The following is a 22,487-nucleotide window of genomic DNA, read 5'->3' on the forward strand; positions in this document are numbered from 1 at the left end:
GACTGCGTCGTTGGACAGCTGGGGAAAGGTCCTCTTATGTATGGCTTGTATCTCAGCGCCTCTCGCTTAGCATGTATTTTGATGTGTTTCATGTTGTGGTAGAAAGTGGTGATCTGAGATGTAGAAACAAAGGAGGATCTCTCTGACTCTGATCCTGTTCACTAAAACTGTATTCATCTTGTGGTCTCTCAGTGCTATGCAAGGAGACCTCGCTGACAGGCTCATTGCAGAATTTCAGACAGTGGAGCAAAGTAAGCCATGCTTCAGCATAAGGTTGTATATCGTCCGGGGCTCAGTGCATCGCACTGTGATTATGTTGGTGGCAGACCCAGGTGGCAACACTACCAGGCTGTGAGGTTCCTGTCAGGGTGACATGAAACAAACAAACGATTTGTGGAAAAGGAGTATATAAATTTCTTTTTTTTTTTTTTTTGGAGAAAAAAAAGTGTAAGAGAGGATGTGCTGAGTACTTACATGTCTGCAGGATAGCTTAAACATCATCCTATAGTCCGCAATGGTCAGCTCTTTTCTAAGGGTCCAATTGCACTCTTTCACCGATGCTACTGTCTTCATGACATGTTCGTAGAAGCTAACTCCTGGCTGAATCTCAGTGTACGTGACACTATATTGGTTGACAATTTCAGTCAATGGTTGTCTGTCAACAATAACTCAAAAGCTCCAGAGCCCACTAGATTAAACGTCGGGTCTGCCCGTAGCTTCTTCATTGTAGAGGACAGTTTGGCTATATAGCTCCAAACATCAGCGCTGGATAGGTGAGCGCAAATAAGTGTGGGTCTCATTTTCTGTACAGTTCCACCTGCTCATGTACCACCAAGACCTGATGTGGGGAAATTGATGTGAGGCTGTGGCACACGGCACCATCGGACAACCACTGTCATGTACTCCATCATTTTAAAGCTTGTCGAGCAGACAGAGATCTGTTTCTGAGGAGAAACCAAGCACAGAATGATCCATAAATGTATCCCAACACCCCTTGTTTGTCTCACCAAGGTTTCTCATTTATCCAATCACATGCTGTATATCCAACCAGATTTTTGTGTGTGAACGTGTGTAGATCAACAAGCCTGTGTATATGTTTGTGGTGGCCTGACGAGGCGGACAATTATAAATAAAAGGACACTGTTGAAACAACATTCTCTCCTCCCGTGTTTATCAGGGGTGGGCCGAGTAATCCCACAGTCGGATAAATGAAAAAAAATCTGGTTGGATAAACAACATGTGATTGGATAAATGAGAAACCCGGTCTGAGCAACGACGTCCGGTCGGATAAACGAGAGGTGGTCGGATAAATGAAAAAACATCTGGTTGGATATTGTGGTGGCAATTTCTGTGAAGCTAGCACAAAGTCAAACACTTCTTTCTGAAAGTTTAATTCAGCATCTGCAGATGGACTCATCAGTACACATCACCTGAATGACATGCACAAATGAGCAAAGAACATAGGAAAATCAGCGTTCCTATAACTCGCAGCCCCCTCCCACTAAGCATGCAAAGGTTTTTATTACCCTCCTGTAGTTTCTCTCAGTGGAGGAGATATCCTGTCCTTTTGTTTACATGTTCTGTGGATGACCCCCCTGTGAGACCCCAGGTGTTTGATCCCAATCAGAGATACCAAAAGATACCATAAAGTTGTTGTTTCTCGAGGCCATAAAACTCAAGTCTCTTAAGCCACCATCATAAACCTTAAGGTTACCCTTTTAGATTAACAATTTGGTCAGTCCTCCACATACATGTCTGCTCATGCAATTAAACATACACAAATGTAAAATTTCTATTACAGGTTAAAACAAATAGGAGAATGTAACAAACTTCAGGAGCTTGAAGTACCATTGTAATCCTTTTTTTTAATTTTAACTGAATTTTGGAGAAGAAAATTGACCTCAACTAGATGCATTGGATAATCCATGGTAGAAAACAGGAGAGCTGACAGAGAGCTGTTTCTTGCAGCATTCAATTCCATTGCCATCTCTTCCAGAGCCTCCTGTGTCTGGACAGCAGCGACAGTGTCAGCTGCCATCTCTTCCAGAGCCTCCTGTGTCTGGACAGCAGCGACAGTGTCAGCTGCCATCTCTTCCAGAGCCTCCTGTGTCTGGACAGCAGCGACAGCGTCAGCTGCCATCTCTTCCAGAGCCTCCTGTGTCTGGACAGGGAGAAGGAACTCTGTCTCCTGGAGCCCCGTAAATCACCTTTCCTTTGCTACATGAACACAATCAGACACATTAGAAGACAGATACAAACGGAGGCTCGGAGGTAGGTGTGTGTGTGTGTGTTTGCATTAATGTGTGTGATACTTACAATAATCCAACAGGAGCCAGCCTCACCTCCAGGTGTTTGGTCAGTTTCACTGCTGGCACATTGTTAAACTGGAGACAAGAACAGACACAAAATAAGAGATAAGACAACCTGCATCCTCTGTGTCATCTGTCCCCTTGGTGTCAGAGTTAAAACCACAACCTGTTAGTTTTAATAGTTTTCATCCAGGATCGTATCAGTGCCTCATCCATAAGCAAGTCATACACTATCCTGAGCCTTTATAATCAGTATCAAAGTCCCTGTCTCTTCTCTGCCCTCTAAAATACTTCTTATTCACCCAGTAATGAAATGTAACAGAGTACTTTATATTAACTAAATTAAAAGTAAAGTCACATTATTAAAATCCACTCTACTATAAGTAAAGTAGGACATTAAAATATTTGAAGAAGTATATTTGGTCAGAAGTATAAATGCATGTATATCTGTATGTACATATGTGACAGGTCACAGCTATCTGTGAGATGCAGCTCCACACTACTGTTGCTTCTACAGACCACAGACGACGACCAGGTGGATTATGGGGTGTTTTATTACAGCTCTTCCCTGCAACACAGCATACAGCAGCACAGTGGTGAGGGAAAGTTCAAGCATCACAGTCTCGGGATAATAACACCACAGTGGAGTCCTCTTTTCTCTGTGCAGCATTTAACAGTTAAATAAAATACCGAAACCTGTTCATATAAAATAAAAAATAAAAATTACATCCTAGTGTGATATAGTGTATATTGTTATTCCATAAATAATAAATGAAAAATCCCCACATAACCATTATGTGACATAAAATGTCTTTTAAGAACACATTCAACATTTACCTTGAGGTAAGTATAAAAATCACAAGTAGCTCATTAACATTAAATTCAGAGATAGATAACAAATGTGAGCCATTTATCTGAACAATGAAAAAGGCTGTTCACAGACTGGTATACAAAAAAAACATATGAAAAGTTACATAAGAAGTGCACAACATATTACCTGCAACACAGCATACAGCAGCACAGTGGTGAGGGAAAGTTCCACCATCACAGTCTCGGGATAATAACACCTGACACGAGGGAAAATATTTAAGCTAGTTTAGCAACATTAACAAGTCTCTAACATCATTTTACGGTTTAATAAGTCACAGTTATTGCTCAAAACTGTTAGCATAGGTCACAGTGAGTACTTGACACGGTAAAATATAAAGTATAAACATCTGGAACATTAAAGGAAATAATGAATTATCCCGGACCATGCGAGAGGACGTCTTACCACAGTGGAGTCCTCTTTTCTCTCTGCAGTACCCTCACCAACCACTGCGCCAGTAAAAGGCGGTGTTGCACCTTTTTCTGCCATAATTTAACAGGCATAGATCTACTCCGTTACACATATATATTTAGTTTTTTTATAAATGCAATTTTAATTTTATTTCAGTAAATTATTTGTTTTTAAATATTTCTAATATCTATTTGATATATATCATAATGCATATATCAATTATGAACCGGTGGCTTTCTTTTATTGCACAAGTTAAATCTAGATATATAGGTGTGTCATGATGTCAAGAATTATAGTTAGAGAAAGGTTTTAGAAGTGTGGTAGTAGACACAGCTGGATGAGGTTTGTGTGACACAGAGTCTCTAACCTACACAGCAAAGACACATACCCTCTTTTCAAAGCTGGGCTCAACGACTGCACAGTCAGGAGTTTCGAGCTCAGCAACAGCGTTTAGTGTCTGTTCCGTCTTCGAAAGCTTGACATACGGCATGTCATCATCCTGCTGGCTCTCACGTTTTCTCTTTCTGTGGAAAAACAGAAAAAACACAGAAAGCATGAATTACCAATGTGTAAAACTGTGAGGAAAGAAAAGAACATGAAAGCATCTCAATCAAAGAAATATAAATTCATGACAGACAAGGTGACTGTGAACTAGTCAGGCAGACTTACTGTGAGTGGCGGTTGTTCACGGGAGAAGGAAGTCTGTCTCCTGGAGCCCCGTAAATCACCTTTCCTTTGCTACATAAACACAATCAGACACATAAGAAGACAAATAGAAACAGTAGCTCAGAGGTGTGTTTGTGTGTGTTTGCATTAATGTGTGCGATACTTACAATAATCCAACAGGAGCCAGCCTCACCTCCAGGTGTTTGGTCAGCTTCACTGCTGGCACATTGTTGAACTGGAGACAAGAACCGACACAAAATAAGAGATAAGACAACCTGCATCCTCTGTGTCATCTGTCCCCTTGGTGTCAGAGAGTTAAAGCCACCACCACACACATTTATACCTAACCCAGCCTTGTATAATCTCTGTCCTGATCTTAATATTGTCCTCCTGAACATGATGAACCAAAGATGAATAATATCTGTAACCTGTAAACCTGCTCTGTGGTGTTTCCCAGAACTCTAAAGCACAGCACTATCACTGACACCACTGATTCTTTAATCAACCACAGAAGAAATCAATCATGCACAGTTTTTACAATTTAATAAATTTCTTCGTGCCAAACGGGAGGTTTCTACCAAAGTAAACGTCTCTATACTCAGTCAGGTTCACTTCTCTGAGTACTCATGAATACTCCTCCATTAATAAGTATATTTCTTGATACAGGTATTGATAAAGTTCCTCTGAATCTCTCTCTAACCTATAGTAAGTACCTCTGGTTGTGTCTGGTTGTGAGGCCCTGTCTGGCCGAACTCTGGGCCTGACTGCAGGACATTTTGCGGCTGGTCGTTCAGTTCAGCATGGGGTTCAGCAGGATACTGCTCCTGGGATGGATTGTTGGTGATGTGCTGAAACAGGTCCCAAAATGCATCCCGCTCCAGCACCTCCCTTTTCTCCGCCCAACATGCTGACCACTGGCTCCTCATCCTGGCAGTTGTGCACCTGTCTCTTTCACTGTTGTTCTCCTGTGACATTGCTGAGAAACTGGGTTTGAGACACTTTTAAAGGGTAAAGTATCAGAGATAAAAACACCAAGTGTAAACTATATCTACTACTTCACTACAATCCAGAGGGAAATCCTCTACATTTCAATGCTCTACATTTACACGACAAGATAAATGAGAATCACTATTTTTACCTCAGCATGCTACTTACATAGCTTACATACTGATAAATACATATAACATTCTGATAAATACATATAACATGCTGATAGATGCATATTATTGATCAAATATTATCATTTATATTATATATTATTATATATATTTGTTTTATTAACAATCAGTCCACAGAAGCTTGTGTTTACAGATAACTGCATCTTAGTTTTAAAAAAAATGTCGATTGAAAATGTCGATTTTCTCTCCAGGCGTCTCTCTCTGCGGTCCACTAGTAAAATGATCAAAGTCACAAATTGCTCTGATCATATATCCTTACATTAAAGTTTAAAACTCCTTTAATCCTTTGTTGTTGTCATTGCAACAAAGGAGAGTTAAAACTCCTCTTTTAAATAATTCTTGAAGCCCCTCAATAGAATATGTTATATTCTGCAATTAAATTTGTTGAACATAAACCACTGAGTATTTACTGTTCATGTTTAAGCTTTCTTGCAGCATTCAATATATAAACATATTCTCCTTTAAATCCTCTTTTTGAGCTTTGAATTTGACTTCAGGTGACTCTAAAATCAATATTTTTTTTCTTTCTGTTTAAGTCCTTTAAGATAGTTTTAAATACTACTTATATATTATTACAGTGTAAATGTTGGATTGCTCCACATAACGTTTATAATCTGCACGGAGTTTGGTTGGATAATTGTTTTGTTATTTTATCCATATGGTTTTATCATAGAGACTAATTGCAATAACTGCAATCACCTGACCATAGGTAGCACATAGACGACCTCTTTGTTGGAGAGATTTCAACCCAAACAAATGATGATGGGAACATTTTTTGTTTGCTCAAGCACTGCTGCTGCATCACGTATAAAACACATAAAAACTTCAATCTGTGTCTTTCTTCACTTTTATGACTTTTGGGGAGCAAACAAAAACTGTTCAAAAATCAGTTTGTTTCAATAATTGTTTTTGAAGCAAGACAATACCGGGACATGAGTTTATCCACAGGTATTTTTATTTTTATTTAACAAATACATTACATTTGGAGGCAGTTGTGTATTTTGACTCTTCTCCATTTGACTGAGCACCGGAGCATTTCTACAATCTCTTATCAAATTCAGAAGAACAGCAATATATTTGTCTTTACATATGTAACTCAGCGGGCAGCACGGTCAAGCAGCAGTTAGCACTGTGACAGCACGAAGGTTCCCAGTTCTAATCCCAGTTTGGCCTTGGCCATTCTGTGTGGAGGCAACATGTCCTCCTCATGTCTGTGTGGGAGACATGGAGAGTAGAGGTTAATTGGAGACACTTATTGTTTGTTACCCTGCTGGCAAACTGTTCAGGATGTACCCTGCCTCTAATGTCAACTGGGAATGGCAACCTTGAAGGTTTAGCAAAATAGATATTGGATGGATAAATAAACCAACCATTCTAAACCCCTTTTTCTGATGTATCATATAAGTGAGGCTTTCTCTGTAGTATCTGGCATCATGAGTTGTCCATGTTGGTTATTCACTCATAAGGTAAGCATTTGAACATTAACTATGAAAACTGGTTATAAACCGGTTGTTTTAAATGGATTAAAAAAGTAACACATCAGCCAAAATTAAAATATAATGTGCTATGTGTGACCAACTGCTTATTCATTTCTGGATGGTCCGTCACATTATTGGAAATAGTATTAGTTAGGGGATAAGTTGCAACATCATGTCCCAATTGGCGAACCGTGAGCACTACAGCTGGGCCTTCACCTCAGCCATCACCGCAGAGAAAAGAAATCATCACGGAAAAAAGCAACAGTACGATGAATTGAAAGGGTTTAACAACTGCAATCCTTTAATTAACTATGACAAAGATGTAAATAAATAGACCATAACATCATTAACATTCTCCACGACAAGAAACATTCTCAACATTAACTTCAGAAAACTGGAGACCATTTAGGCTACATAGTTGAAATTAAATAAACATACTCTAACGCCAAAATCTGGAAATGGGACACTTCTGTTTTCAATATACACTAGATCACTAGGCTCTGCAATCACATCGCATGGATTCTCTTACCACTGTTATGCTGACGACACCCAACTGTTCCTCTCTTTTCCTACATCCTCGTCCAGCACTCACGTTGTGACGTGCATCTCGGAATGTCTGGCAGACATCACCGCTTGGACAGCTGTGAATCACCTCAAACTCAACCTTAGTAAAACTCAACTCCTCTTCATCCCGGGGAAAGACTGCCCTCATATGGACCTGTCAGTCACTGTTGAGGATGTCACGGTATCACTTTCGTCGACGGCAAGGAACCTCGGCGTAATCCTCGACGATGGACTGTCCTGCACCCCCAACATCACTGATGTGGCCTGATCCTGCAGGTTTGCCCTCTACAATATCTGCAGGATCCGGTCTTTCCTCACAAAAGACACAACACAACTCCTGGTCCAAGTGCTGGTCATCTCCCACCTGGACTATTGCAACTCCCTCTTGGCTGTACTCCCAGCCTCTCCCAAATTCTCCCATGTGACCCCCTCCTCCGTGACCTCCACTGGCTTCCTGTTGGGGCCTGCATCCGATTCAAGATGATGGTGCTGGCCTTCAAGGCCGTCAATGGAACTGCACCCGTCTACCTCCAAACACTGGTCAGACCACATGCCCCAGCGAGAGCACTTCGCTCATCAGCTGGCCGACTGGTACCCCCATCGCTGAGAGCAAACAAAGCCCGCTCAGCGAAGTTGCGACTCTTCTCTGTTTTGGCACCTCAGTGGTAGAACAAACTCCCGAACAATGTCAGGACAGCGGAATCGCTTACCTTTGTTGGTGAAAACAGACACACAAAGTTGTTGTTGAGATCAATACTCCTGATGCTTCTTCTTCAGTCAGTCCTTGAAGTTAAAAGAGAAATCGAGGAAGAGAACTGGAGATGAAGCTAAAAACAGCCCCAACATGTTCAGTGGCCACGAGAAGCATTACGTCCATAGTAGTTTAGTACTACCATAGACAATGAATGGGAAAGTGTTGAGGGCCGTTTAGCTAAACTATCCATGGCTGCCGCACGGGGGCCAGTCGAGAATACTGGACCAGTCCAGCAAGCCAATAGGATCGAAGCATTCTCTCTGGGTCCGTTCATTTATTTATTTATTTCCGATTCCCCAAAAGACGGGGTTCGCATCCCGATCGCGGTGTTATTGAACGTGATATTTCTGAGTAAAAAGCATTGAAAATACGTGGAGATTAACAATTAATTCTTATGACTCATGACTACTATGACTACTATATTGTTTTTATTTAAGCAGGACAAAAAGGCAGTGTGCAGTATTTCAAAGAAAGTTCCAGTTTTATTTATGAACATGTGAAATAATGCATATATGACAAATGAAATAATTGGACTGTAAGTAAAGTTTTAGAAATAATATAGATAATTTAAGACAACAATTAGATATGACAATGACACAGTACATACATAGGGAGGGGGAGTATATAGTGATAGATACAGTGCTAGTTAATATGACAAGTAGAAAACTGGTGTTTCTGGTCATGCAATAATGTTAAAGTAAGTAAAAAATATAAGTAAAAGAAAAAACTATACAGCTATATTCAGCTCAACAGAAGTCTAAAGAACCTATGATCTATAGACATATAACCATGCAGGACAATTAACATAATAACCCAATAACATATGAACCTTTTCATGTTTACAATCTATTTACTTTCATACAGAAGACTAGACGGAAGCATTGACTTATTTACATCCAAACGATTGTTAACAACAGAGCACTAAGTACATCTGTACAACAAAACAGTCCAAACTATGCACAAAAGATCAAGTTTCTACATACTGGCATATATACCTTTCACACATTCATACATTCAGACATTTGTAAAATAAATAAATAAAATTAAAAAAAAAGAACACAACAAACAAACCAAACTAGTTTCTGGTGTGTACATTTTCATGCATTCACACATAAATAAAAGAAAAAAAGAAAAGAAAAACAATATATGTACACTTTGTTTTACAACTATTAATTTGTAGTCTATTTACATATACACAGACAAAGAACCTGTACGTCTAGAGACATATACACAAGTCAAATAAGAAACATTAAGAACAATAATTAAATAAACAATAATGAAATAAAATACTGAAATAAAATGGGTACAAACAATGGGTATACAGGGAAATCATTTCTTCCTTTCTTCCACAGTTCTTTGTCTCTCAGCCTCATAGAAAGGAGACTGCTGAAACTCGGGCCAGCTCATCTCCTTGGCCATGCCCTTATCTCTGTACACCTTTGATGGGCAATAAATGTATTTCCCTGCCACTCCAGGGAAGCCCGTGTGAATGTGAGGGCTGTTTGGTCCCTGTTTCAGTTCCAAGCGGCAGAATCTGCAGAGGCGGACTGTTGGTTGTGGGTGTGGTTGTGGGTCTGGTTGTGGGTCTTGTCTCTTCCTCCTTCCAGGTGCTCTTGGCCCTGTCGCCAAAGCCAACCAGCTGGTCGTCCTCTGATGTGGCTGTCACCACACCCTCTCCCCTGGCCTCGTAGGCGAGGAGAGACTGGATCTCTGCAAAACTCAGAGCATAATTCACAAAGGACAGTAGACTATCCTTGCTATGCCCCTCGGGCCTGAAACGACCTGCAGCCTCCTCCTTACGCATATCCTTGACAAGGTAACATGTAGAGCCAACATCATTCTCCAAAAGCCACCTGAAAGCCTTCCCTTTATACTTGCCAAACTGCAGGATGTAGTCTCCTAGCACCTCCGTCCTGTCTGAGGCATCACCCCCTCTCTGACGAACCGCAGCCAGGGCATTCTGCCGCACGAGGTCCTCTCTCAGGGCAGACCTGTCCTGACGAGTGGGGTCATCCTTGATCCGTCTGGCTTCTGCAGAGGGTTCCTGTAAGAGAAATCCACCTGGTCCCTTGCGGAACACAACACTGAGCTTACCTGGGAAGAACACCGCCCTCTGCATCTTGACCTACCATAAAGTAAAAACATAAGTTTGGGTTATCTTCTATGAACTTCAGTCAAATAGTTCAGAGGGTAAAGACAATAGTTTCTCACACCTCTGAGTCTGGGAGGAAGTACAGTGTGTGCGTGTGTGTGTGTGGGGGGGCTTGCAGTGAAATAGTTCATAGGGTCAAGACAATAGTTTATCACACCTCTCTGATCCTTATCTACTCACAGTGTGTGTGTGTGTGGGCGCGAAAACAACAGGGGGGTGGGACGGTCTTTGCAGCAGGAGTTGGAGAGCAGTTATGTGTGTGTGAGAGAGAGGGGGGGGTAGGAGAAGTGAATGCCTAGATCAAAGTCTTATTACACTTGATTAATACTCTCTTGACAATCTACTGCTTGTCTGAAAGTCTACTCTGGCACTACTAGTTCTGCCAAATGAATTTGAACATATTAATATCACATTTGTATTTTAAAAAAAGAGATGGTATCAATCCCTTAGTAGTACAGCTGTTTTAGTTGATGCAATATGTAGCCTAACTAGTCAGACATCTTAGGAGTAACAGATCCATGGTGTAAAGATGAGTTAACATCACGACATCAAAACCAGATACACAAAAATATGAAATACAATCATGTTATCACGTAATTTCAACACACGTTTGTAGCGTCAGTCTCTTAGCAAGTGAGCAATGCTGAGGTAGGCTATAGTTAACTTATCAACAAAAGATTGATATAAACGGACTGACAAGACTATTTAACGTCAAGTCATGAAAACTATGCATATAACTATATAAAACGATCATGTCCATTCATACTTTGACGTGTTATTTCACCACAAATCTTCTGCGTTACCCTGCGAGTGGTGCTAAGCAACTGCTGACACGACATTACTGTCAATACCGCGCTGACGAATATATGATATTAAGCAACAACCTAAAAACCACACACAATCTCAACAAATAGCATGATGTTCATTCATTATTTAGTCCATAATTACCCCAAACTTAATTCCGGGCAGTTCTATCGCATCAACCAAGCGAATTAGCAGCAGCAGCGAACTAATGTTATCAGAAAGCAGGCTAACTTTTATGAAAATAAAACAACGTGTCTTACCTTTGATGAATGAAAATGACTTGAATGTTTGAATGATGCACAGCCCCTGTAAGAACACGTAATGACATCAACAATAGACAGTGAATATGCACGCTTTTATGACCGTCTGCCGTTAGAGGTTTGCCTGAAGTAAGAAAAGAAATATCGGAGGACCGAGAGTCTATAGAAAAAGTCGGAACAGCGCCACAGCCGGAAGAGTGGCCAAAAGAATATTACATCCACACTGTGGTTCAGCACTATCATTGAAATGCATGTTAAAAAGCGTTTAGGTCGGTTTAGCTAAACTTTTCTCGAAGGCCGCGAGGCCCGGGTTTGATTCCCGGCTAATGCAATAGACCTTTTTTTGTTTCATTTTATTTTTCCAGTTTCACGCTGAGGACCTTTCACGTGTTAAGCAAAGGTGATAACCACTACACTACAGAAACTGACGAACAGTGAATCCCCAGGGCCTGACACTGGTAAATACACCATAACCAACCCAACCAGAGTCCCATAAGCCGTTTTCTGAGAGGAGCCAAATCTATTTGCAAAGAATTTGCTACTAGGAGTCCTTTGAGATTTCAGAAGAGAGATTCAAAACTGCGTGTGAGGAAATTGTTGTTATCGAGGAACCACTTTGACAACATTCATGGTTGACAACAGTTATTATAGGCTCCCAATCTGGAGCAAAGCCTACCCTTGAGAGGTGGATACCGGCAGCATTACTTTCTACTTCATGCACGCACCAGTTGACCAATGATGCCATCCAGTGGATATAATCCAAAATAGATCAATTTAGTTTTTAATGATAATCATCAAAAACAGTAGCATCAAGCCAGTTAATAAATTAGTGTAAACAGGCTGTAGTAAACATTTTGATTTGAAATTTAAACAAGAGAAAATGCTTAATTTCATTTAAAGAGCAAAACACACAATAACTTTAAGTTTATTTCAAGGTTCAAGTCACGGCTCAGGTTTTTGTTTGATTTTTTAAAAAGAGATTTAATAATTAATAATTGAAACTTTATGGATCCCTCAAGGGGGAATTCTTTTTACACTCATTTTCATTTGTTTATACACACAGTTTAACCCACAATCCCCCACACACACAAAGGGCTCAAAGACATGCAAATTTGGAGAGAGATGGTAGAGTGATTTACACGTTTCTGTTTACTGGTTCTCACACTGTTTGTATAAATCAGCGAGTTGATCATATAATAATAATGTAAGTGAAACACAGCATGGACACAGTCACTGAGGTGGACTGAAAAACCTTTTCCATTTTCTTCTCCAAAGTTTTAGTCCAAACTTACTAAAAAGTTTATAAAAATACAGAAAATCCTGTTCTATCACTCAGACACAGTAAATCAAGCAGTAGCTAGTCTCAGAATCCAGTGTGTGAGCTCCTGGTACACCCACAGTGATTAAAACTCTCTTCTTGTCGTCCTGATGTGAATCACGCCGTATACGAATTACATCATCTGCCATTCCTCTGACGTGTTGCTGCTCTGGAAGTGTTTGTCCACCTGCCGCCTCCTCAGCTCCTCCAGGCCCGGCTCCACACAAGGTTTCTCTGGAGGAGTGTTCTAAAGATCTCTCATTGAGATGTGGCTCATGTTGTTGTTCATTGATGGGGCTGTTGGAAATTAAAAAGATAAATACAGGGAACACAAACTTATCAATGTTAGGCCTCAGTGGAAATTACTTTTCAAATTCCAGATCACTGTACAAGGCCACAACACACAATGACTTATCCTTAAGAGAACAGCGCCACCGTCCTGTCGATGTGGTTATTGCACCAATCCTCGTTAGTATAGTGGACAGTATCTCCGCCTGTCACGCGGAAGACCGGGGTTCGATTCCCCGACGGGGAGAAGCATTCTTCTTGACACTCTTCAACATCCCCCCAGAGAAGCTGCGCTCCTCTGAATTCATTGACCCACCGGTCCGGGAATCAACTCGATCTTGTCTTCACAAGGTCCTGTAGTACCTCGGCACTCTCTGTTACCCCACTCACTGTGTCTGACCACCACACTGTCACTTTCTCTCTCCCCTTAAAATTCACCACCTCCCTCGCCCCCAGACCTCACACGGTCAACACCCGCCGCAATCTGAAATCCCTCTCTCCCTCTGCTCTCGCCTCTACTGTTCTTTCCTCACTACCATCTACAGACCAATTTTCACTAATATCTACTGAGGAAGCCTCCTCCACTCTGCTATCATCCCTCGCGAGGACAGAGAGCATCTAAAGAGGTGTCCTCTTTAGATGCTCTCTGTCCTCTCACCTCCCTACCGGCAGGATCATCTCCCCCCTCCTTGGCTGTCTGAATCTCTGCGAACCAATAGATCGGTGCTACGAGCAGCAGAGAGAAAATGGAGAAAATCACATCATCCTGATGACCTTGCCCATTACCACCACCTCCTCTCTGACTTCACCTCAACAGTATCAGCAGCTAAATCTGCCTTCTACCTGTCAACGATCAATTCCTCTGCCTCCAACCCCAGGAAACTATTTTCCTTATTCTCTTCTCTTCTCTTCTCACCCCTCCTACTCCTCCCCCTCCTTCCTTCCTCACTGCTGATGACTTTCCAACTTACTTTACCAAGAAAGTAAAAGACATCAGCTCCTCATTTACTCCTATGCCCATCCAGAAAGCACCTCCCCCAAACCTCACCTCTGATGGCCTTACCTGCTTCAGCCCTCTCTCCTCTGAAGATGTTCTCACGCTAGTGACGTCTAACCGTGCCACCACCTGTTCCCTTGACCCGATTCCCTCCTCCCTTCTCCAAGACATCTCTCACGACACAGCTGACATCTGAAACTACAGACCTGTATCTCTTCTTTCATTCCTCTCTAAAACACTGGAACGTGCAGTCTACAACCAACTGTCCTCCTATCTTTCAGAAAATGACCTCCTTGACCCTAATCAGTCAGGCTTTAGGACTGGTCACTCCACTGAGACGGCCCTCCTCACGGCGACTGAGTCGTTCTGTGCCGCCAGAGCCTCGTCCATCTCGTCAGTCCTCATTCTCCTCGGCTTATCCTCTGCGTTTGACAAAGTCAACCACCAAATCCTCCTCTCCACTCTGGCTGAACTTGGCATTGCTGACTCTGCTCTGACCTGGTTCACATCATACCTGACAAATCGCACCTTTCAGGTCACATGAAACGGCACCTTGTCCAATCCCTGCCTTCTGGAAACTGGTGTCCCTCAAAGCTCAGTATTAGGACCACTTCTGTTTTCACTATACACTAGATCACTAGGCTCTGCAATCACATCGCATGGATTCTCTTACCACTGTTATGCCGACGACACCCAACTGTTCCACTCTTTTCCCACATACTCCTCCAGCACTCACGTTGTGACGTGCATCTCGGAATGTCTGGCAGACATCTCCGCTTGGACAGCTGCGCATCACCTCAAACTCAACCTTAGAAAACTGAACTGCTCTTCATCCCGGGGAAAGACTGCCCTCATATGGACCTGTCAGTCACTGTCGAGGATGTCACGGTATCACTTTCGTCGACGGAAAGGAACCTGGGCGTAATCCTCGACAATGGACTGTCCTGCACCCCCAACATCACTGATGTGGCCCGATCCTGCAGGTTTGCCCTCTACAATATCTGCAGGATCCGGTCTTTCCTCAAAATTCTCCCATGTGACCCCCTCCTCCGTGACCTCCACTGGCTTCCTGTTGGGGCCTGCATCCGATTCAAGATGATGGTGCTGGCCTTCAAGGCCGTCAATGGAACTGCACCCATCTACCTCCAAACACTGGTCAGACCACATGCCCCAGCGAGAGCACTTCGTTCATCAGCTGGCCGACTGGTACCCCCATCGCTGAGAGCAAACAAAGCCCGCTCAGCGAAGTTGCAACTCTTCTCTGTTTTGGCACCTCAGTGGATGAACAAACTCCCGAACAATGTCAGGACAGCGGAATCGCTTACCTTTGTTGGTGAAAACAGACACACAAAGTTGTTGTTGAGATCAATACTCCTGATGCTTCTTCTTCAGTCAGTCCTTGAAGTTAAAAGAGAAATCGAGGAAGAGAACTGGAGATGAAGCTAAAAACAACCCCAACATGTTCAGTGGCCAGGAGGAGCATTACGTCCATAGTACTTTAGTACTACCATGGACAATGAATGGGAAAGTATTCAGGGCCGTTAAGCTAAACAATCAACGGCTGCCGCGCGGGAGACCAGGGTTCGATTCCCTGACGGCAGGGAACCTATTTCTTTACATAAAATGTCGAGAATTTCCTGTGAAAGTGAAAAAAATAAAAAACCTGAATCCACACATGCATCCACATTAACTGGGTTCCTCCCCTTCATCAAGTTTGGTAGAAAAAGGTTAATTCTTTTTTTTAGTAATCTGGCAAACAAATAAACCAATAAACAAACAGAGGTAATAAATGGATCTTTCTTTTTTTACCATTGTAATTGTAATTTCAAGAACATTTAAATATCCTAAATAAATAAAACAAACAAAAAACAATAAAATAGACTCTGTTGTAAAGTTCTGGAATTGCCGTTTGTGACATGTATTTTCACGCAGGCAATTCGTACTGTCTGTCAAACGTTTGCAGCATTTCTCTCAATAGTTTGAAGCCGAAATATTCCCACACCAGGGCTGTGGCATTTGGCTTTGCAATCATCTTTTTGCCTTGTGTTGCTCCGCACGAGGCTGACTTGCTGCACTCTGTGTGTGTAGCCAATGCTAGCAGTCCAGCCTCCCCCACAGAGACAAAGAGACTGGATGACTGACAAGAGGGTTCACTCCGTTCATTCCGCTATGGAACAAACGAGCTTAGGTGCGGAGACTGAGCACGGAGTGAACCCTCTTGTCATCCAGCCAGCTTGGAGGCAAGAGACGAGGAAAACAAACATGCATGCACATGGCAATATATCGAGGCCGGAAAAATTATTGAGTTCATTTTAATTTATCGTGCGATTAATTGATTTATTGATTATCAGCCTAGGCCCATATATACTATTTACTTCCTCAATTTACTTTGTATTCCATTTACATGCTGAAAAACACATTTGGGCCACAGTGTAGAAATTGTGAAATAAAACCTTTGACTGGGGACAGTGGAGGGGGCTGAGGCCTTAATACAACAATATACTTTATTTGTACACATTCACATGGATAGATTTAATCTTTTTTTTTGTTGAGTTTATTAGTCTAAGCCAAGAAATATACACAGGAATACACACAGGCTTACAGCATACCAGGAAGGGACATAGCAGACACAATAGGTAGCATAAGGGACACAATAGCACACATGAAAGGAGGGATAATCTTAAATTTAGATATAAACAAAGCATTTGATAGAGAAGATCAGTTACTTATATAGTGTATTAGAAAAAGTAGGGTTTGGGCCTAGTATGGTAGGGTTAGGGTTTAGGGTTAGGGTTAGGTAATGTCTCTACATTTAAGGCTAGACTTAAAACCTTCCTTTTTGATAAAGCTTTTAGCTCTACCCTGAACCATAGTCATCCATAGCTATGCTGCTATAGGTCTACACTGCTGGGGGATCATCCATCAGGCACCAGCACCTTTCTATCTTCCTCTCTCTTCTTCACTCTCTGCCTGGTTTATTTTGTTATATCTTATTACATATCTCTAATTCCTTGGGTCTTCTCCTCCCCTCCTTGGTCCATGCTGTGCGGCTCTCCGGAGCCCGTCCTGGTTCGGGTCCTGATGAGGGATGGACCTAGTGGAGGTAGCCAGTCTGTCGCAGGGGCCAATGTGTTTAATGTGCAAGTGCTGTCAAATATATCCAGTATATATCCTTGCTGGCCCATCCACTGCAGACAGAGGGGGAAAGCTGACGTGGAGCTCCGGGATCCCCTCCCTCTCCTGTTTATAATGCATGAAAATCTAACTTGACCAGTTGATGCAGTTTTTGCCGCCGACTTGTTGATGCCTTTTGAGTACCTGTAGAGGGCTCCGATATGGATGATACTTCATCCTGTTGCTCCTCCATAGATGTTTCTTTAGGTGTCTGGAGATATTAATGACAGATATCAGACTGATAAAATCAAGTAAAAATAAATGTTCCAATACAGTCAATATCTTTCATGTGTGTATGTGGCAGTGTAGATGTATTTCACTACATCAACTGAGAATTATGTAAAACCCCCGACCGTGGGGCAGGAACAGGAACTGGGGGGCCGCTCGCTGTAACCCCCAGCCGAGGGGCAGGAACTGGCAAGACGACTGCTTGAACCCCCGACCGCGGGGCAGGAACAGGAACTGGAGATCCACTCGCCGTAACCCTCAGCCGAGGGGCAGGAACTGGCGAGACGACTGCTTGAACCCCCGACCGTGGGGCAGGGACTGGAACCGGAGCGGAGCCAGACGGGACCCGCAACTGAGGGGCAGGAACAGGAAGTGGAGAGCCACTCGCCGTAACCCCCGGACGAGGGGCAGGAGCTGGCGAGACGACTGCTTGAACCCCCGACCGTGGGGCAGGAACTGGAGCGGCGACCTCCGAGACTGAAACGTGAGTAGCATCTGCCGGGACCCCCGGCGCTGGAACATGGGGGGCTTCTGCTAGAATCCATGATATCCTGACTTGAGGTTGCCGCTTGTGAACTGGTGGAGATGGATGGAAACAGAGTGGGGGGCTCCCCTCCGGTGTCCGCCCCGCACCGTAGCGATTCTACACAGAATCCAAAAGCCAGGCGGGTGCCGAGGTAGTGATCAGCAGGGGGAGTTGGGGATGAGAGGATGTCCTTGAGTCTCTTCTCTATGGTCACCAGGTGCGGGACAAAGTGGCTGACCCAGGGTCTGTCCTCAAGCCAATCCCGCATCGGTGCCATTCTCTCCAGGAGCTTTGCACGCTGCTTGGTGCCTGCGGTGCTCAGCTCGTCAACTAAGGAGTCTAAATAAAAAACCTTGCTACAAAAAAGATAAAGCTCTGCTTGGTCCATATCTGGTTGGTACTGTCAAGGCTGGAGGGTGTGGGGAGGGAACGAACGTGGTAGGAAAAAGGGAAGTACCAAAACGCAGAAACTAAATATTGTTTAACATAAAGTGTCTTTTATTTAAAAAAGGTAAAAGTAACAAAAGAAATCTTCATAATTCATACATAAACTAATCCTTTTAGCCCAGTATTAAGTGGAATATATTAAATGAAATGAAATGGAAACAGTCAAACACATCTGCAGAAGCATTGACAATTGTAGAGACCGTATTTAACCAACACTCACAAAGCACTGCTCAATAGCCATGAATCTGTGAGTGAAATTAAAATATGAAACCTTTATTTGCAGTGTAAAATCACATTGGACACATGAACAACACACAACAATACAATGCTTAATCACAGAATGTCGGTGCCTGTGTTATCAACTCAGTGCATCGATAGCTCTCACAGACTAAAATCACATAGATCAACATGTAAATACACATCCCCTCAATTATTTCACATCACTTTTAGAAACCAGCCAGCATCAAGGTCCACACTTTCCTGACACACACATACACACACATTTTTTACAAACACGAATCCAAACATGCTGCAGAAATGCACAATTCCCCATGCTCTCAGTGACACACAATGCAACAATTAGTTTGCATAATGCACCCACTTCCTGCTGATGGTAAAGTAGTTGACTACAGTTGCTCTACAGTGTTTTCCATTTTCATTATTTTATTTTCATCCTACTAAATTTATTTTATAATGCTTGTGCTGTTAAGATTTCACACTATGTACTTACTGACACATAGACTTATATTTTGTTGATGCTTATGTACATATCTACATACTTAATTCAACACTTCATAGCATATTTCATTAATTCCCTCAAGCATATCACACATTATCTAATGTATCTGAAATCCTTGATTGATTTTCTTCATTTGATCAAGAGACTAACCTCAGTCTCAGACAGGCATCACTGTAGCTATCAGTGCAACATGTGTATAGTAGCCGCTTAGCTCAGGATTTGTGTATGCTCCGCAATGATGTGCATCATATAGAAGTCAACCTGATAAACCCCCAGGGGCCGCCATGTTGTGCAGTTATAAAAATCGCCAAGGAAACGGTTGCTTCTTAAAAATCTTCTTTGATGATTGATGTGGAGGCAACCATCAAAGGGATTGCTGGCCTCCAAATCCTTATCAAATCCAATCAAAGAACCAAAAACTCTAGACATTAAAGGATATTTCTTTGGTCCTCTGAACTACGAAACGTATAAATAACAAGTTCCCTTGCTTCAAGTTATTAGCTTATGAAAATAACAGACTGTCAACTGAGAAGACCACAGTCCTCGTTAGTGAAGACAACAATCCTGCCTACTGAGATTACCAGTGATTTGTTCAGTAAAAATTCATTAAGAAGTCACTGCTCTCATAACTACAAATCCCCCTTTACCGAAATGAACATTCTGGTAAGAATTATTATTTTTAGAAATGTATGTTCAGGTTGTGTTGAGTGGACTTTTAATAATGAATTCCATGTTTCTATTTTTCAGGCATGTGGAACAATGCAGTCTGAGTTTAAGGCTCTGAAAGAGAAGCTCAAACAGAACGATGAGCTTCTGATGAGAATAACGCTCCAGGAAGAGCTGATGAAGCTCAGAGCTTCTTATCATGAGGTCTATCAAAATCAGACTACCAACCAGGAGAAGTTCAACACTGAGCTCCAGGAGAAGAAGGTTCTCCAAGAAGAGCTGATGAAGCTCAAAGCTTCTTACAATGTGGTCTGCCACTGTCATGAAGCTGATGTTTCCAGTAGGGAGCTCAATGGAGAGAGTAAGGATGATGTCACTGAGAAGAAGTCTCTCTCCAGTGTTCTCCCTGAGAAACCAAAGAAGACTTCACTCTGGAGGGGAATCCGCCACGCTCTGGGGTTGAGAAAGCCACAGCGTTGGAAGTAGTCAGCAGCGCCCATCCAACAGCACCTGAGCTGACCTTACCCAGTGTTGTAATGTAACCAAGTACAAATACTTCTTTACATTTCTACTTGAGTAGAAATTTCACTTTACTTTGTTATTTTTTATTTCAGACAACTTTCACTTTTACTCCACTACATTTCCTAAATAAAATGTGTACTTTTACTCTGATACTACCACGGTTATGGTATTATTTTGTCATGGTTACGGAGTTTTTGTCACTGGTAGTGTATTCTGTCACGTTTTGGTGTTTTCTGTCACTGATATTGTATTCTGTCACGGTATGGTGTTTTCTGTCACTGGTATTGTTTTCTGTCAGGGGCTATCGTATTTTGTCCTCTTTTAGAAAGAGTGTTTTCAATTCTAGTTTAAATTGCATTATTGTTACGTTTGGAATTCATGTTTGTTCTATGTCCCCTCTGTGTCCCTCGCTCATGTTCCCTTCTGCTCTCCTCTGTGCTCCATCCTGTGTTGTTCTCTGTGTCCCTCTCCTGTGTTCCTCTCCTTGTCCCTCGCTATGTTCATCCTGTGTTCTCTCATGTTCCCTTCTGTGTTCCTTTATGTTTCACCCTGTGCTCCTCCTGTGTTCATCCCTGTCTTGTTATTGTATTTTGTTCTCGTTTATGAAGAGAGTTTTCAGTTCATGTCTCAACAGTGTTTTTGTTACATTTTGTACTCATGTTTTAAGTTTGTTCAGTGTTCCTCTGTTTCCTGTTTTATTTTGTAGTCCCTGCTCCCTTTGACTTCCTGCCCTCATCATGTTCACCTGTTTGTCTTGTGCCACCTGTCCCCAGTTACTCATTAGTTCAAGTGTGTATTTAAGTCTTTGTGTTCCCCCCATGTGATTGTTAGTACGTCGTCAATTCTTGTCATGTCCTGTTTGTCATCGGATACCTTAGTCGTGTTCATGTGTCCCGTCACCTCTCGCCACGTTTCCTTGTAAGTTGTTTCTTGTCCTTCCTTGTTCCACTCCTGTTTTTGAGTGTGACTTTTGTTAAGTGAAGATTTCTTTTGTTACTTTTACCTTTTTAAATAAAAGACACTTTATGTTAAACAATATTTAGTTTCTGCGTTTTGGTCCTTCCTTTCCCTTTTACCTACCACGTTCGTTCCCTCCCCTCACCTCTAAACCTGACAGATACTTTTCTCCTAACCATCTTCATTACTCATTCCTACAAATTAAAATCAGAAGAAATTTGAGTTGGTGACGTAATGCCATAAACATTTGTTGTCATGTCAACCGCCAAGCATGAAGAAGAACAAGTCCCGCTTGTCCGGGCATGTTACATTATTGATGCCATCATGGAAGCACTTGCTGCCGGCTCTGCTGCTAACGTTACCGCTCCGGTAGCAGATGACGAGCATCTCGACTAAAGTGGCAAACTTGGTGAACTCCGTGGTGGTGATGAAGATAACGTTACACACACCGTGGCCGTATTTGCAAGAAATATTTTCGTACGTTGGAGTGAAAGATTCTTCCTACCGGATTAAGTGCCTATTCTGCCTTCCGAGAGTGACTGAAATATTGGCATTCAAAAACTCCCCGTCCAACCTGAAGAAGCACATCGAGGTAGGTTAAATTAATTTTCATTCAATGAAGCCATAATGTCAACTTTATTTAAGTGATCGCTGCCGATGACGGGCTCTCCATCTCCTCTTTAGTCGCATCCATTTTTTTCGCCTAAATATGGATTTATCCTCACCCAAAAGGCAGAGCATATTCTCCAGTCCCTGCAAAGGCTTTGTTCTCACATGTGAACTGGTCCACGCACCCCTCCCGCCAGCCACGTCAGATGAAGATTCAGAGAGACTGCATGGAGAGGACACTGTGATGGGAGAATCTCCAAGAGAGTAGTCACACCACTGGGGCTGTGAGGTGGCCACCATTTGTGTTTTCCTCATGTGGACGACTGCTCTTCAGGGTAGGACAATGTCTCTTCCAGGAGTCTTTGGAGCTATTATATATGGATTGTTGGACAGAGCTGGAATTAGTGATACTGTGTTCATTTCTTCTTTGTTCCACAGGCGCAGCAGCAGTGCAGCACGGCTGATCTCCAATTGGGACATGATGTTGCGACTTATCAACTAACTAATACTATTTCCAATAATGTGACTATGCCAGAGAAATAATTCAGAAAAGAAAGTAGTACGCAGGAATT

The 22,487-nt window shown here is 42.3% G+C and overlaps 1 protein-coding gene, 1 long non-coding RNA gene, 1 other non-coding gene and 1 pseudogene across 5 annotated transcripts; 3 read left to right on the forward strand and 1 right to left on the reverse strand.

Moving 5' to 3' along the window:
* Positions 1 to 2,005: 2,005 nt before the first annotated feature.
* LOC138407071 (uncharacterized) lies at positions 2,006 to 7,336 on the reverse strand. Of its 3 annotated transcripts, none has more exons than XM_069521412.1 (7): positions 4,968 to 7,336; positions 4,422 to 4,489; positions 4,258 to 4,326; positions 3,977 to 4,112; positions 3,307 to 3,376; positions 2,317 to 2,877; positions 2,006 to 2,212 (listed from the first exon to the last, which is right to left on the reverse strand). In XM_069521412.1, exons 1-6 carry the CDS (start codon positions 5,226 to 5,228, stop codon positions 2,687 to 2,689), a joined length of 795 nt encoding a protein of 264 aa, XP_069377513.1. In that variant the 5' UTR covers positions 5,229 to 7,336; the 3' UTR covers positions 2,006 to 2,212; positions 2,317 to 2,686. The 3 variants fall into 3 exon arrangements, with proteins under 3 accessions (XP_069377513.1, XP_069377512.1, XP_069377514.1); XM_069521411.1 differs by having other exon boundaries at positions 2,006 to 2,217; XM_069521413.1 differs by having other exon boundaries at positions 2,006 to 2,217; positions 2,317 to 3,005.
* LOC138407126 (uncharacterized) lies at positions 7,083 to 8,336 on the forward strand (annotated as a pseudogene).
* Positions 8,337 to 13,225: 4,889 nt separating this feature from the next.
* On the forward strand, positions 13,226 to 13,297 carry trnad-guc (transfer RNA aspartic acid (anticodon GUC)). The gene has a single exon. It is a non-coding gene; the product is annotated as a tRNA-Asp (tRNA).
* Positions 13,298 to 19,650: 6,353 nt separating this feature from the next.
* On the forward strand, positions 19,651 to 20,493 carry LOC138407022 (uncharacterized). Its single transcript, XR_011240420.1, has 2 exons — positions 19,651 to 19,824; positions 19,909 to 20,493. It is a non-coding gene; the product is annotated as an uncharacterized lncRNA (long non-coding RNA).
* The last annotated feature ends 1,994 nt before the right edge of the window (positions 20,494 to 22,487 follow it).

This window comes from Paralichthys olivaceus, chromosome 24, assembly GCF_024713975.1.
Source record: "Paralichthys olivaceus isolate ysfri-2021 chromosome 24, ASM2471397v2, whole genome shotgun sequence".
Taxonomy (NCBI): Eukaryota; Metazoa; Chordata; class Actinopteri; order Pleuronectiformes; family Paralichthyidae; genus Paralichthys; species Paralichthys olivaceus.